Source organism: Colias philodice, chromosome 13 (assembly GCF_061535455.1).
Source record: "Colias philodice isolate Cphi_HAF_F1 chromosome 13, ilColPhil1 Martin Lab GWU primary, whole genome shotgun sequence".
NCBI classification, from domain to species: domain Eukaryota; kingdom Metazoa; phylum Arthropoda; class Insecta; order Lepidoptera; family Pieridae; genus Colias; species Colias philodice.
In genome coordinates this window covers 5,746,193-5,762,467 of record NC_143098.1, presented here as the reverse complement: position 1 = coordinate 5,762,467, position 16,275 = coordinate 5,746,193, and the positions used below count along the sequence as shown (strand labels likewise).

At 34.0% G+C, this 16,275-nt stretch overlaps 2 protein-coding genes across 3 annotated transcripts in view; both read right to left on the bottom strand.

Annotated features, from left to right (window-relative positions):
• Positions 1 to 1,880: 1,880 nt before the first annotated feature.
• Positions 1,881 to 3,877, bottom strand: LOC149483374 (uncharacterized). The gene is made up of 2 exons (XM_089702890.1): positions 3,784 to 3,877; positions 1,881 to 2,575 (listed from the first exon to the last, which is right to left on the bottom strand). Exons 1-2 carry the CDS (start codon positions 3,875 to 3,877, stop codon positions 1,881 to 1,883), a joined length of 789 nt encoding a protein of 262 aa, XP_089559016.1.
• A 1,422-nt stretch (positions 3,878 to 5,299) lies between these two features.
• Positions 5,300 to 16,275, bottom strand: part of LOC149483372 (uncharacterized) — a 118,160-nt gene continuing 107,184 nt past the window's right edge. For both annotated transcript variants that reach the window (XM_089702383.1, XM_089702384.1), the window contains exons 10-14: positions 15,744 to 15,894; positions 13,096 to 13,353; positions 12,523 to 12,730; positions 6,612 to 6,823; positions 5,300 to 5,678 (exon numbers count right to left, since the gene is read on the bottom strand). In XM_089702383.1, coding sequence (XP_089558509.1) covers positions 5,368 to 5,678; positions 6,612 to 6,823; positions 12,523 to 12,730; positions 13,096 to 13,353; positions 15,744 to 15,894 — 1,140 coding nt within the window. In that variant the 3' untranslated portion in view covers positions 5,300 to 5,367. The remainder of the gene's footprint in view (positions 5,679 to 6,611; positions 6,824 to 12,522; positions 12,731 to 13,095; positions 13,354 to 15,743; positions 15,895 to 16,275) is intronic.

Below are 16,275 nucleotides of genomic sequence, written 5' to 3'. Positions count from 1 at the left end.
GTAAATAATATAAATAAGAAAAAATGTTGTGTGGTTTTATGAAACCACGGTAAAAGTGAAACTGTTTGAACGGTTCCGAACACTGCTTTGTGTAGCGCATGTCGCGTGACGGTCGGCTGCCGAGTAGGTATACCGTATACCTACTCGGCAGCCGCGATACACGCGACATGCGCTACACAGACAGTAATAAAAGTTTCACTTTAAACATAAACATTAAGGTCTATAGATATCGCTGCAGTGCTGATAGGTACATGGTAAATATGGCCCTAATGGCTGGTTCACACTTTGATTAGTGCGAGTGCAGGTGATGAGTAGTACTACGTGTGGACAGCGACTGTTTAGTGCGAGTGTTTAGTAGGCTGTGTAGTAAAGTGAATAGAAGCGTGTTCTATTTTTTTGCGAGTGGACTGCGAGTAGCCACGTCCCGCGCGCCCTCCCTTCCCCCTCACTCGCAGTGTGCCTGCCTAAACACGTCTGGACAGGAGTGTTTAGTGTTTAGTGTTTAGCGTAGTGTGTAGCGTCGCGAATTTCACCATTGTCCTGCACTCGCACTAATCACCTGCACTCGCAGTTGAATTGGACACTACTCGCACTACACACCTGCACTCGCACTACACACCTGCACTCACACTAATCAAAGTGTGAACCAGCCATAATGGCTGGTTCACACTTTGATTAGTGCGAGTGCAGGTGATGAGTAGTACTACGTGTGGACAGCGACTGTTTAGTGCGAGTGTTTAGTAGGCTGTGTAGTAAAGTGAATAGAAGCGTGTTCTATTTTTAATCAAAGTGTGAACCAGCCAATGGCTGGTTCACACTTTGATTAGTGTGAGTGCAGGTGATTAGTGCGAGTGCAGGTGTGTAGTGCGAGTAGTGTCCAATTCAACTGCGAGTGCAGGTGATTAGTGGGAGTGCAGGTCAATGGTGAAATTCGCGACGCTACACACTACGCTAAACACTAAACACTAAACACTCCTGTCCAGACGTGTTTAGGCAGGCACACTGCGAAGGGAGGGCGCGCGGGACGTGGCTACTCGCAGTCCACTCGCAAAAAAATAGAACACGCTTCTATTCACTTTACTACACAGCCTACTAAACACTCGCACTAAACAGTCGCTGTCCACACGTAGTACTACTCATCACCTGCACTCGCACTAATCAAAGTGTGAACCAGCCATGCAAGTGCTTAGTAGGCTGTGTAGTAAAGTGAATAGAAGCGTGTTCTATTTTTTTGCGAGTGGACTGCGAGTAGCCACGTCCCGCGCGCCCTCCCTTCCCCCTCACTCGCAGTGTGCCTGCCTAAACACGTCTGGACACGAGTGTTTAGTGTTTAGTGTTTAGCGTAGTATGTAGCGTCGCGAATTGCACCATTGACCTGCACTCCCACTAATCACCTGCACTCGCAGTTGAATTGGACACTACTCGCACTACACACCTGCACTCACACTAATCAAAGTGTGAACCAGCCATTATGCGTCGCAACGACAATTGATGACGTCACAGCGCAGTAGTTAACTATGCAAACATAGTTTTTCAGTTAATTAGTGTAAAAATTATCAAAATTTAATTTTTTTGTAAAAATTTTTTTTATGAAAAGTGAATATTTTTCATTCTATAGGGAAATCAAGTTTTCACTATTTGGATTTTTTTTTAAATTAATTATAAATAAACTAATAATTATAGAAGTGGAGCAATTACTGATTCTGATGGAGCATTTAAGGAGCAATTTTTTGAGATATTAATAATTAAAAAAAAAAACTTTCCGCGCCAACTTCCTTCCGGTGGATGTAGGTATAACAATTAATATAAGATTTTTAAGGATTTTTTAAGAAGTTTTAGACAGGATGTAGATTTTATTACAGACATTTTATTTTCAAATATTACGAATTCAAATTTTCATGTGCGTCAGTTGCTGGTTTAATTCTTCTCGGCGGTCCTTTTCTGGTTGTTGGTCGGGGCGTTGTTGTAGTGGTAGTTGTAGTAGTTGTTGTTGTTGGTGGCGGTGTTGTTGTTGTTGTTGTTGTCGTCGTTGTTGTTGTTGTTGGTGGTGGTGTTGTTGTTGTAGTTGTTGTCGGTGGCGGTGTTGTTGTTGTTGTTGTTGTCGGTGGTGGTTTTGTTGTTGTTGTTGGTGGTGGTGGTGGTGGTGTTGTTGTTGTTGTAGTTGTTGGTGGCGGCGTTGTTGTTGTCGTCGTACTTGTTGTTGTTGTATCAGGTGGAGGCGGAGGAGGTGGAGGAGAGGGTGGTGGAGGAGGTGGAGGAGTTGTTGTAGTAGTAGTAGTTGTTGTTGTTGTTGGTGGCTCTGTGGTAGTTGTACTCGTAGTTGTCGCTTCTGTTGTTGTTGTGGTTGTTGTCGGAGCTGGTTTGAAATACAACTTTTGTTTCACCACTTTCTTTGTAGTACCGCCAAGCATGACCTTCATGATGCTTAAAGGCATCCAGTGTCCAGGCATATCTGCTTCTACTGGGTTTGCAATGAATATTAAAGTGTCGTTCTGTGGGTCTGGCCATTTTGCAGATAGTGGTTTGATTATTGTTATAATAAATAGTGTGTTTACAATTATTGTAGTTGTAGACACTGTAACAATAAATTGATTTATTCAGATGTATGTATATAATATTATGGTAGTGATTTGGCTTTCAACAACGATGTTATAATATTACTTACAATTGAATTATGCACTTTTTAGTTTTTAGTTACTTATATTTAAAATTTATAATAGATTTGACGAGCTTATTTTAAGCTCTTGTGATTTTTATTGTGAGTTAAGTAGAAATAACCAAATGTTTAGTTTGTTATTAAATGAACGGAATGATGAAAAATCTATAAGTACTAATATTATAAAGCTGAAGAGTTTGTTTGTTTGAACGCGCTAATCTCGGGAACTACTGGTCCGATTTAAAAAAAATCTTTCGGTGTTAGATAGCTCATTTATGGCAGGTACATCACGGTACGATCAACAGGAGTGGAGCCACGGCGCGGGGGTGAAACCGCGCGGAGCAGCTAGTTACTAATATCATTAATCATTGGTTAAGCTTGAGGTCTACAACAAAATGCTATATGTAATAAAAGGATTCAATTAAAATTTAAAACATACTTTGTTTGTTCGATACGATCTCCTATTTTTCCTTTTGAATATTTTTTCTTTCATGTTTTTTTGGTTATCAACATTGGTCGTACGTATTTCAGAGAACAATTAAATGCACAGAAATTTATTATCAACGCAAGGATAAAAAATTAAATTGACCGTAACTTTTATTGCGTGCAATATGAAGAAATAAAAATTAAAAATATACACAATAGGTACACGTTTACATGATTTTTTTATAGATGACTAAAAATAAATATGATAGATATGAAAATTACTCGTAGAAGATTAATCAATTTGGTACTAAATACTAATCAAGTGCCTAATTACTTAGGTATCATAAGCTATTTCTGTCCTATTATAATAATATTATCTTAACCAAATCTTAACCTACGCGTCTCAATTAATATCTATTCATAAGGAAATTTTAGTAATTACCAAGATATCAGTGGCGGTACGTTCATACAAGCCGAAAAGCCCGGCTTGCCTTAGAAATTCGCTACGAGACAGAAAAATAACTATATTCACGTTTGAATATTCGCGCGCAATGAGCAATTCATAATCTGCTCCGAATTCAATGAAAACTCACCTACAATATAATATAATATAATATGTATAATACGCCTAGCATAAAATAATGACGAATTCGAGTAAACTTTTTAATTTCATCCTTCTTCCTATCGGAATAAGGTCGTACCTTTTATTTGGACGTTACAACCTAAATTGGATGGATAATAAACAGTGCGGTGTCTCGCTTGCACGCGTGGGCTTTTACCGGGCTTTGCGCTCATCTCTTCTAACGTATGAAATTTCGTCGGAGTAGATACATACCTAGCTATAGAACTCTATAGCAATTTCTAAGGGAAAAAATGCCCGGCTTTAACAGTGTGAAGATAGTTACGATTGCGCGAACGAACGTCGTGAATATTATTGTTAAATTATAGTTTGTTTGAGCGGGTGAATATACCGGTGTAATTTAGGTTATGTTTTTCGAATTTTGTTGTAAAATAAGTGTCGCGACAGCAGATTGTGTTGTAAATTGTGGTGGTTTGCTTTGTGCTCAGCGGGGGAAAGGTAAAATCATTAAACTTTACTGAAAAACAATTAATTTCTTCATCAAAACCAACTCCCGATTTGTGCATTACCGAAACTAGTACAAGTCACATAAACGAAATTTTAATTGTAATGTTTACGAACGATTTCATGAATGAGAATTGCTTAGAAGAAACCTTTCCCCAGCTGTTGAAACTTGCACATATTTTGGTAGTTACGATTCCTGCTAGTAAATAGGTACTTAGTAGTTCTTCCACGGATGACGGAGCGTGCTTTCTCATCGTTAAATCGTATTCATAGGTATGTACGTATTAATTATTAAGAAATACGTATAAGTGTTTATTTGGCCAAGAACGCCTTTCTGTATTAGGTAGGTATCAATAATTGCCATAGAAAAGTAGCTGTTAGGTAATTGAATTCTAAAACAAACACCTACTTTCTATAATTCCGATGTTATAAAATCTTTCCTTCAGAAAGATTGGCGTTTTGAATTAGAATATAAAATATGATCTGTACAATTTTATTAATAATATAATGTCATACAGTTTTATATCATTTATCGATTTTAATAATAAACGTCTGACTCAACTGTTTGCGGGCGCGCGTGAAAATTTAAAAGATTTGATTCAGTAGGTATGTAGGTAATATGTTCACGTTTTTTTTATAAATTTTATAACGAACATAATTACACAGTATACCTAGGTAGGTATCTTATTAATGAAAAGGGTACCCATCAAACATTTTGAAAAATTTGGGCTTGCCCAGTCCTTACACCCTAGGCACGCCACTGCAAGATATGTAATCAATGGATAATTAATTTGTTTCAATTTGATTGAAAGATACAACAGAAATGTAAAACGAAGCTTTTGGCAATTTTTTTTACTGATAAAGAATAAGTGCAAACATGTGAAAAACGTCACTGATAAGTGTTAAGTGACCTAAGTACTTCAGTACCATCTTTGAGTTGAATGTTATTGAAAAGCTCTCAAAAGTTTTGTATTGTTTTTGTTTGTGAACTTGTAGTAAAAGAAGCTAATTTTTCATATTGTAATATATTCATAACACATAATAATATAATACTATCCCCAATGCTTAAAGACATAGCATAGTTTCATGTCTTTTGAACCTACCTTAATATATTATTTTGCATATACATAAAAGGGAAATAAAACACATTATATCGACATAAATTTACTAGAAAACTATAGAATAAATAACAACAATAAAATTATTCAGTCTTAAAATCACCGGTGGAGAACGCAGTAGCACTGTCCAAAGGGAAATCTATTTCGCTGAGTTCAGCAAAATTTTCTTCCACGGGTGGAAAAACGCAGTCGAGGTCTACGTATAGTTGATTCTGTACGGTTAGTCTATCTACTATTTGTGTGAACGTTGGTCGAATGTTGGGGTCGTCGGACCAGCACTCTGTCATGAGTTGGTACAGTCTTTGGGACGCTCTGGCTGGCTTCGGGAGACGACCGCCCGTGGTTAAGTATGTGGGCAGCTCTTGGTTGCTCAGTTCAGAGTATGGGAATCCGCCTGAAATTAAACGAGTAAGTAAACAATCCGATTCGATATAATTTATGTTTTGAACTATGAACGAGATGGTAGTGGCAGTGGAAATCAAATTATTTAGTCGACTTATTACAAAAACTAAGACTATAAAATTACAAGCGGTCCACTCCGGCTTCGCCCGTGGTACATGTTTACGTTTTCTCTTCATAAGAACCATACTTCAAGGAATATTATAAAAAAAGAATTATCGAAATCGGTCCAGCCCTTCGCGCGTGATGCCGTGACCAAGGGTAATAAGGATTCATTTTTATATATATAGAGATGAAGATATAATAACTAGGAATAATTCTAGGTAGGTATGTATTGTTGTCAATTTCAATGTAAGTTTTTTCAGCATTATCTATTATCCCTTTGTTTGTTTCCATTACACGTGAGACTCGTAGGATCCTGCCTGTTCAAATATTTTTATATCTATTTGGAAGTGTAAATAATGTACGCCGAATATACGAGACTGGATATAAAATAAAGGTTTTTGATCAATATGAATTCACTCATCTTAGAAGACATGTTTGTACGCGAAAATGTTGCTTTTGAAAAACGGATTTAAATAAATCGTGAACTGTTCAATGTTACGTGCCTTAATCTCATCTTTCAGCCTCTTATTCATGGTAAACATTGTAAAGCAACAAAGTTGAATATTGTGTAGTTGAAGTGTTGTTGTCAACATGTTCCTGGTAACACTGAAAGTTGCAGAGTTGATAAAAGCATGTTGAAAAGTTCATTTCCAACGACGAAATTATTTAAAAATAGTCTCTAGCATTCTCGTCGATTATCAACAATATTGATCAACTCTTCCTCAACACATATTGACCATGAATACGAGGCTTTACGGTTTAGCCATTCCCTTTTAATTTAAAAAGAGCTTTACTAATCTTGAAAATCTGTAACAAATCTTACCAAAAGTAGCAATTTCCCACAGCAATACTGCAAACGCCCATACATCAGTTGCACTGCTATACTGGGAGGTGAATATCGCTTCTGGAGCCAGCCACCGGAGTGGAACTGGTCTGGAGCGAGTGTGGACGTAGATACCGGACCTGGAGAGTCCAAAGTCCGCGACTTTTAGCACCCCAGCACCATCCATTAGGATGTTCCGCGCTGCGAGGTCTCTGAAATTGGAAAGTAAAGGTTTAAGATAATATAAAGTTATGGATACTTAGTAAGAGCGGAGGATTGAGTCGTTTTTATCAATAAAACTCCAAAAAATAACTCTTGCTTTGTACTTTCGTAAAAAGTAAATAATTTAATTCAGCGCAGATTTATAAGCGATGAAACTTTAACCCGAAATAATGTATTGTAGCTTCATAATAAATACACTATTCGTAATATATTTATTATTCTACTTAGTACTTATTGTATACGAACATTACTATAAACCTCAGTGGTTTTTAAATTCACAACTGTACACTAATATGTCTGTAAACCTTTTTTTGTTTCTGATAATAAAAATTATTTACATAAGTAAGGTTTTTTTCAGCTGGGATTACAAAAAACATTTTAACGTAATTTTTTTGTTTAAATATTTTTTACGTGATCAGTGTATGAAAAACTACAAGCCCCATCGCGCTTAGTATAACAATAGTGGGACATCCTGTATATATTTAAGAAGATGAAAACAAAAAATATTGTATACCTATTATGGTGTTGATCTCTAGGATAAAACATCTAAGCCAAGAAATTGATGTCGCATAATTTTTTTGCTTTCATTACGCATTTACCTTAATTTAAATATTATCCCTAAAATCCTTGTCACAATTTTAATGAGATACCAAAGGTTGTTTTAATTAGGCACAGGGAATAATTTTCCCATTATCGTGTTAAAACAGAAGTTTACACATCAGGGCAAAAGGTATTTTTCAGAGCGTGGTTTAAAAAAGTTTTAAATTTTTACGCTTTACTGAAACAAGCAATTAGGTCTCTCTAATGATTAATTAAAATATGTTTTCGTGTTTTCACAGAACCGCTCAAGCATTTTAGTAACAAAATATACCTATGTTTTAAAATTATTCATCTCTATATTCGTCTATCGCGTTCTGGATTACGTTTTAGGTAAGTACCTACTAGGTAAATAATATATCCTTATTAATATATGAAATAAATAATATATATAGTAGGTATATATTATAGCAAGAATTTAGGCATAAACAGGGTGTCCCACCCTTGGTATGCTAAGCTCAAAGGAGGTTATAGTTTTTCACACAATGAGTACGTAAAAAATACTTATAAAATTCCAGACGCATTTTTTTTTCAAAAAGATGAATTCACTCTATGCGTACTCCTCTAACAAGCAACCCGCCCAACTTTGCCACTCGCACGTGAGCTTTCGATTATGTTTTCATAGCAAAATGCTCACATTAGTGAAACGGTATATGCCGGTTGCGCGAAGCCAGAGAAGCCAGAAACAGTATTTTTTACGTGATCAGTGTATGCCAAACTACAATTCCATTCGCGCTTAGTATACTGATTGTGGGACACCCTGTAGTTTACATTTCCTAGCAAAACATCTTATAAAGGTTGCTATAAGTAATTATAAATCTAAGACCTCCATAAATAAAGGATTTGTACTAAATCAAATAAACTAAACAATTTTGATTACAATGGAATATGAAACAATGTGTTTCGAATTTGCTTTCGGAAACTTGGTTCTGTTTATTTAAGGAACATTATATAATGTTTAACGAAGGTCAAAACAATAGTTGTTGTTAATTTATTTACGAAGCTCTCTATAGGCATTCATTATTAGAGCCCCACTTGAATATTGTATAAAATGTAAAACCTTCATTGTATCTTTGAATGTACGATTATTGCTAAACCACGTATTACTATTTACAATTAAATACAAAAAGTATTACAATTAAATACAATACAAAATATACCTAACTACATGTAAAATGTATGATTCATAGAAAACACTTAATTTATAAGAAAATCAAGTTTGTACCTACAGGGTAGGTTTTAAATATGTATTTTTAAATTTATAACATAAGGTAGGTAGTAACTTATTAAGATTTTTTACATCTTTATTTTTTATATTTTTTACCTTTGCCTCGCGGTTTCGCCTGCAGGTAAACCACGTCCAAAACTTTTCCTCCCCCTTTTTCAACCCTTTGTATTTTCAACATCTTTCATTAAAATTCCATCATAATTTGCTCTGTTGTTTTAACACAGGCGAACAGACTTTCGCATTTAGAATATATAATACGTTGTATGGATGGGTAAATATTGGTATACTAAACATATTATATATACAGTGTGGAAATTTTCGAAAGGGCCTTGGAGGGGAAGTACTTAAAATATTGAAGATAGCAGATAAAATACTGTAACATAATATTTCTTTTTAAAAATAAAGGAATGTAAATATGCTATCTCCAGTATTTCAAGTACTTTCCTTCCAGGGCCCATCGAAAATTTCCACACTGTATAATATAGGCTAGGTAGTTACGTATTTTAACTTATTATAGGTATTTTATTTTGTTTCACAAATAATATAATAAAAGGTACCGTTTGATCTTCAGGCTTAAAGTTACCAGGGGAATAGAATTCGATAGGAAGTTACGAAACCACAGCCAGGTCAGCTGAGAGTAATTTAATGGCGACTTATTGAAGCCCTTAAAATATCGAATAAGAAATAAACAATGAATTCAATTTTAGAAGTCGAGCCCTTTGTTCCTGTATTGCTTCAGGGTAGCGATGTTTATTCCACTGGCGTTTTATTTATATTTATATTATATTTACATGTCCAAAAGCCTCCGGGCAAGTGACCCTCAAAAAAACCCGTAACTTGAAATGATTTCCTTATTATAATGAAATGAATAATTCAAATATATTTTGTATATACGATGAAAGCTCGGTCATTTTATATCAAATGAAAAAAGTTGAATACTGAAACCAATGAAGCTTCGTTTTCTTTTGATTATAATATAAAACAAATACAATACGTACTGACCAATCTACCTAATCATTACCTAGATTATTCTTGAAGATGAAAAGGCGGCCTTAGTCTCTCTCACAGGCAGATTTTTTTTGCAAAAATTGGCAAGTTTTTACTAAAACTGGGAGTCAATACTTAAAAACTTTAAGAATATCCATAATATCGTTATTATTTTACTTAGTTAATTTATATTTTTATTCGCAGCTGCAGCGGTCCTGGTGGTAAATCTTTATTCTCTTGCATTAGATTTATTTGAAGTTGGTGAAAAGTTATAGCTTTGTAGTGCTGTGTCACTGGATACTCTTTATTCGCTAAAGCCTATAGGGCCTGAAAGATCAAAATATAAGTATATTATAAGTAAAATAATAACGATATTATGGATATTCTTAAAGTTTTTAAATATATCGTATTGACTCCCAGTTTTAGTAAAAACTTGCCAATTTTTGCAAAAAAAATCTGCCTGTGAGAGAGACTGAGGCCGCCTTTCCATTTGCAAGAATAATCTAGGTAATGATTAGGTATGTCACGGACACAGAGATAGACACAAAGAGTTTGAGCTGGATTATAATAATATCAAAAGGCGATAGCTAATTTTTTTTGCCGTCTAGACATCTGCCTACTAATCAAAAGCCTTGTACCTAATCAAATTTCATAGAATTAAATATAAATTTTACTGAAAAAAGTTTGAAACCCCACACTGCGTGTGAATTATAAAGTTTTACATTAAACAATTAATATTAATTGTCTCACCACCTCCTGACACCCCAATAACTTATTTTCAATTTTTCTCTAGAACGTTGGGCATAAAGTTGTTACCATGGTAACGGTTGCTAAGTAACCCTCAACAACTGTTCATTCGGGCGTTGTCTTTGCTCATAAGTAAAACCGAACGGTCGGCGAATTTATTTTATGAATAAAATTAATTATACCTAAGAGTGGCTCATTTATTGCTTATTTGCTGAGTTTTGTATACTTGTATATGTTTCATTGCATAATATGCATGGTTTATAAATAAATTGTAGGAAAAGGCCTACGATAAATATATGTAGTATTAAATATTGACCTACTTTGCGGGCTCTTAAAATTTCCAATATAATATTTTAATTATATTAATTTCATAGCAAGTACGCAAAAAAATATATTTCTATAACATTTCTCGCAGGCGTCATTAAATTTAATTTACAAGATGGGAATAAGAAGCTTTTATATTGTATGTTTTGCCACAACAACCATTATGTTATTCGAATAACATCGAGTTGTGCATAATTAAACCGCCGGGAGCGAGTAAGGACGTTCCCTGTTGCCCGGGTGAGGCTGTTGACATGATTTCTTAGAAAATATCCCCGTTTTCCTGGTAAATGTTACGAGTAGGGATGTAACGATACATGATTTTGCCGATACGATACCGATACCGATATTTTTAGTAATGTATCGGCGATACCGATACCGATACCGATATCGATGGCTTGGTAGAAAAATAAATAGTGAATTATGCATAAAAAGTTACCAGCATTTAACAGAGACTCAACTGTTAATCGTATTCTTTTAAATAAAAATGCCAAATCAAAAAACAACAAAACCATTTATTTTAGTATTATTATTTTACAAAGTCAACTTTAAGTTATACACATACAATCAGTACCTAATAAAAGTTTACTATTGGTAGAGTTTTTTCAGAAAACAAAGTGCGCACGCGTGGGCGGCCTCCCGCATCGTTCATTAGGCGCGGTTTTATGAATTGTTAGATATCGGTATCGGTTGTTATATTATCGGCGATACCGATATATCGGCTTGCCGATTAATCGGCCGATATATCGGTATCGGTATCGGTATCGTTACATCCCTAGTTACGAGCTATATATCTATTACTTGTAATTTGTATGGTATTGTTCAAGTTAAATATGTATCGGTCTTCTAAGTTCTAACATATTTATTGGTAATGATTTTCACTTTTATCAAGTTATAAAGTTAGTTACGTTCTATATTTTTTCGTAAAGAAAGCTGTTTAGATTATTATTTCAAAAAAAATGAAAGACGCTCCTATATGGGGATAACCAAATATGGGTTTTCATATCACGATGTTTTATATATCTCATTCGTTTTTCATTGTATGATGTAAAAAAGAATAAAAAAGATCTATTTTTGGAGCTAAAGCCGGTTCAACGAATCAATATCTTGTTCATGGAGAGAGATAGCGCGACTCGAAAACGGATTGTTTTGATGAAACCTTAATATTTTATGTGAATAAATAAAAATATTGATAGCTCGGTATAATATTCGATATTTATTTTTATTATGTATTTGTTGACATCTTCCACGTTTATTTTAGATAATATGACCATCCCTATTCCCTTCCTTTAGCTTGTTAGCATATTTCGGGTCCGTAAACTTTTAACATTTTTATAACATTAAAATACTGTTTTCAAAGGCAATAAAGAAGAAAATATATACTTAAATGTTGTAGAGAATATAACTATACATTTTTTGAGTTTTATTTTTATCCTTATACTTAATTATTTAATAGCTTATAACTACATTATCTATTATATTAAATCCCTTTTTTTAATTCATCAGAAAAGCGTCTTGTCATCTGCGTAATGAGCTTTTTATAAAGATAATATTATAACGTAGTCCTGCATTTTATTAGGCCGCCCTTTTTTAGAGGTCCGCCCCGGCTTCGCCCGTTGTACATATTTCGCAATAAAAGGTAGCCTATGTCCTTTCTCGGGTATCAAAATATCTCCAATCAAACCCAAATTTCATGTAAATTGGTTCAGTAGTTTAGGCGTAATTGAGTAACAGACAAACAGAGTTACTTTCGCATTTATGTATAATATATTAGTATGGATTCTATGACTAGTGACTAGTGACACTTACCTATGCGTAATACCACGAGCTTCCAAATGCTGCATGCCCAATGCTACTTGTAATGCATAGTCTCTCATGATGCTACTGTCGAGGTGTAGTGCAGGCTCTGCGACGTAATGATGTTTGCTCATTACTTCTTGGTCGGAATCAATGTATAGTTTTGTGTCACCATTCTCTTCTAATGGCGGATCTGAGTCACTCAAATTTGTGTATTCGGCTGAAAATAAAAATTCCTTTAATATTTAGAATATATATTACATTTCATATATTGTTAACAAGTAACTGCGTGGTTGCAAAACTTGACGCCTACTTAAATTAAGTTCTAGACTAATTTACATTTACAAATAAATCTAATTTAAACGGAGACTTAACTCTTTCCCGAGTGTTTGTTCACAATATTTATGTAGGCGTTTCATTTTATATTCCATTAAAGTTTACTCACTGTATACAACAAGTTATTTTACTAAATATGTATATTCATTAAAGTATAAATTTAGAACAAGAGACTATTTCTTACTTGTAGCATCACAACAGCTATATTCTATACATTCTAAATCTTACTAATATGTACTAAAAACTCACTATCTGCCTCAGACGGTCGGCCGTTTACATTGCAATCTGACTTAATGCTATTCTTCTGCAGGTCTATATTCCGTCTGCCTCTAGCTGATCGAAGCAGTGTCAAGAGGTCTCCCCTGGGAGCGTGTTCCAGTAATGCTATTAAGGGAGCTCGTCGGGTACAACATGCTACCAGACGAATCACGTGTTTGTGTTCACCAACGTGTTTCAGCATGGCTATTTCACGGAGGAAGTCTTGCATCTCTTCGCCGGTTGCGTTATCTGGAAATGTAAATGGATTAGTAGATGGAACGGGAGCTTTTACTTACATGGTGTAGTAGATTATAATCTATCTGTAACAAATTTGTACACGTAAATCCAGTAGTATTTAGGTGAAAGAGTAATGAACACTAGTAAAAAACATCTTATATTCCTATATGTAATTATTATATATATTATGATTTATGACTCTATATGCCACTCTATATTCGTGTGTAACTGCAGTGCAAAAAAAAACAAGAATCATTTCCAATATTTTATGTTTACTATAAAACTAAAAAGCCTTTATGTTATTGTAGGCTAATCTATTTGCGTACCAAATTTCAACAAAATTGGTATTGTAGCTTTAGGGTGAAAGAACAACAAACATCTTCACAAGCGGTAATCATCTACATGAAAAAGAAAAGATTTAAGAAAAACTGATAAGTACGTTTAAAATACTTAACAAAATTTAAAAAAAACACAAATAAGTCTTTTGGGTAAAATGGAAATGAATACAATAAAACATTACCTACGAATTAAAAAAAATCGTCAAAGTGTATAATGCTGCATTTTGAACAATAATCTGTAGAGTTTTCTTTATTAAAAGCTCTCATATTAACATTGTTCGTCTTTATTTTGAATGAGTAATTTTGATCAATTGACAACCAGAACCAATTATATAACATATGGATATTCTTATACATTATTAATGTTATATTTTGAAAGATGGTTTAATTTACAATTGTTTAATCGATCAAAATTTTTAGAAAAGGTGTACAGTAGTCGAAACTGATATCAAAAAATTATGAACAGTGAAAGGAAACAAACATTTTAACAACAATCAAGCTCTAACAGTTGAATACTCATCAATACTTTCATTTCCTATTTTATGTAAGCTAATTGCTAGCATAAATTCATTAGGCGGTTTGCTTTTGTGTTGTGAACGACAGAACAATCAATCTTTCTATATGCAAATGCGACAAGTAAATGAATTGTGTATGGGTTCAAAAACTGACTTAGAGCACTGGAAATGACCTCATTTTTAACTATACTAATTTATTTTTTTGTTTTATTTAGTTTGTTACTCTTTCACGCAAAAGCTGCTGAACTTATTTTCACGAAATTTACTATGTAACTTAGATTTCATGAAATTGGGTAACTTCGATTAACACAGGATAGTTTTTATCCCAGAAAGCTTACAGGAACGGGACCTATGCGGGCTTTTCTATGAAAAAGCGGGCGAACCCGCAGGCGTGAGCTAGTTAGTAATTAAATTATTATTCTGTGCCTATAATGCTCAAATTAGACAGCAAAGTTTTATTTAATCATCCAAGTTAGACATTCAAAGATTTAAATTGATGCGATTATTAGGCCCTTTAAACTTATCTGTAAGAACTTGTAAAGGTCTGAGTACAATGTCAAGAGGGTCAAAAGGCAATAAAATTGTTATCTGATTGACAGATTAGTCAATTCTATGTGAGGTCGATAAGATTAGAATTACATGTAAGTTCACATCATTTGTATTTCAATACTATTTTAATGGTTTGTACAAGGTGGCTCACAAGGTATTTAATTCTTTCATAAGCGTTCCCTTAGAGCAGTTGTGTACATGTATAATAGGGGCCATTACTGTAATGTAGTTATGTACCATGAATAACTTAGGTTTCGTACGTAGTATTAATAATGATAAGTTTTACAAAACGTATATCGTGACAACAGAGCTTACAATGACATAGATATAAAATTTTCTTTTCATGTAATTCAAAACATTATTTTATCGATTAACAATATTATATTATGCAACAAGCCATTGGATATTTTATTTTTTAAATATTTTGACCTATTGCAAGATGTTAGGGAAAATTTAAATTGCAATAATACTATAGAAGGAGATGTTAGTCTAAAAATTTCAAAAATCTCTTTGGATGACATAGAATATAGATTATAACGTTCAAGCGTTGTCACATTCAGTACTTATACATCTACGACGTTAGATACAATGTTTTATGCAATAACTGATATTATCAAATCGAGAACTTGCTCCTGTACATGGGAACTGAATTGAATTTTTAAGAAGCGACATGTGTACGTTGTTACGTGGTAGGTACATGTTTGATTTTTATTGTTTCACATGTAAAAAGTTTCTCTCATTATTCCGGAAATATCAGCTTTTTACTGTATAATTATCTTCAAAGTTAAAAACGAATGTTCCGTAATATATACAGTTGGGAGATATATCTAATTTTTTAATAATAGGAAGTAGAGAAGCTACCTATAATGCACAATATTTTTTGCATTTGATTAATTCCGACTCATCTAGATATACAAAATAGCACTTATTGAAACAGAAGAAAAAATATGGTATGTCTGTCAAAAACATTATGCCTACGTATTTAAGTTGATACTTTTACCTGTAAGCATTTTAGCAGCGACAGTGATGGTCTCCCCTCCAGGCATATCCAGGTGGGCAACATGGACCCTGCCGAAAGCTCCACTTCCTATTAGAGCCCCCAGATGCACTCGTGATCTGCTGACCTCCCACTCGTCGCTGTCATCCCCTGGCTATGAAAGAAATTTTTTTTTTAAATATTGCGTTTGAAACGCTATTATATTAAAAAAAACTGTAGATTTTACGCCCGAGGCTTTACTCGTGTGCACTCTCTACATAAAATTATTGTTTTATAGCCATAGCTGATATTTTTCTTACATTTCTTTCATCTCAATTTTATTTTCAAGCCAATGTAGGTTTAGGCTTCATTAAAAGCGGTGTGTTTTATATAAGTTGTACGTATTTAATAGATGCATTCAAATAAAAATTGTTACATTTAACTTATATATTAAACGGTAAGTAAATAATGATCTACAGAATAATACAACAACAAAGTAAAGTTCAACAATAAAGGTGTTCCCTAAGGAATCCTACACATCACATATGCGACGAAA

What these genes read in the sequence shown, in the direction of transcription:
- LOC149483374 (XM_089702890.1), bottom strand. Translation starts at nt 3,877, where the DNA reads ATGAGCGCAAAGCCCGGTAAAAGCCCACGCGTGCAAGCGAGACACCGC. An exon ending in TTGTAACGTCCAAATAAAAG is followed by an intron (nt 2,576 to 3,783) that starts GTACGACCTTAT and finishes TTATTGTTACAG; the next exon opens with TGTCTACAACTACAATAATT.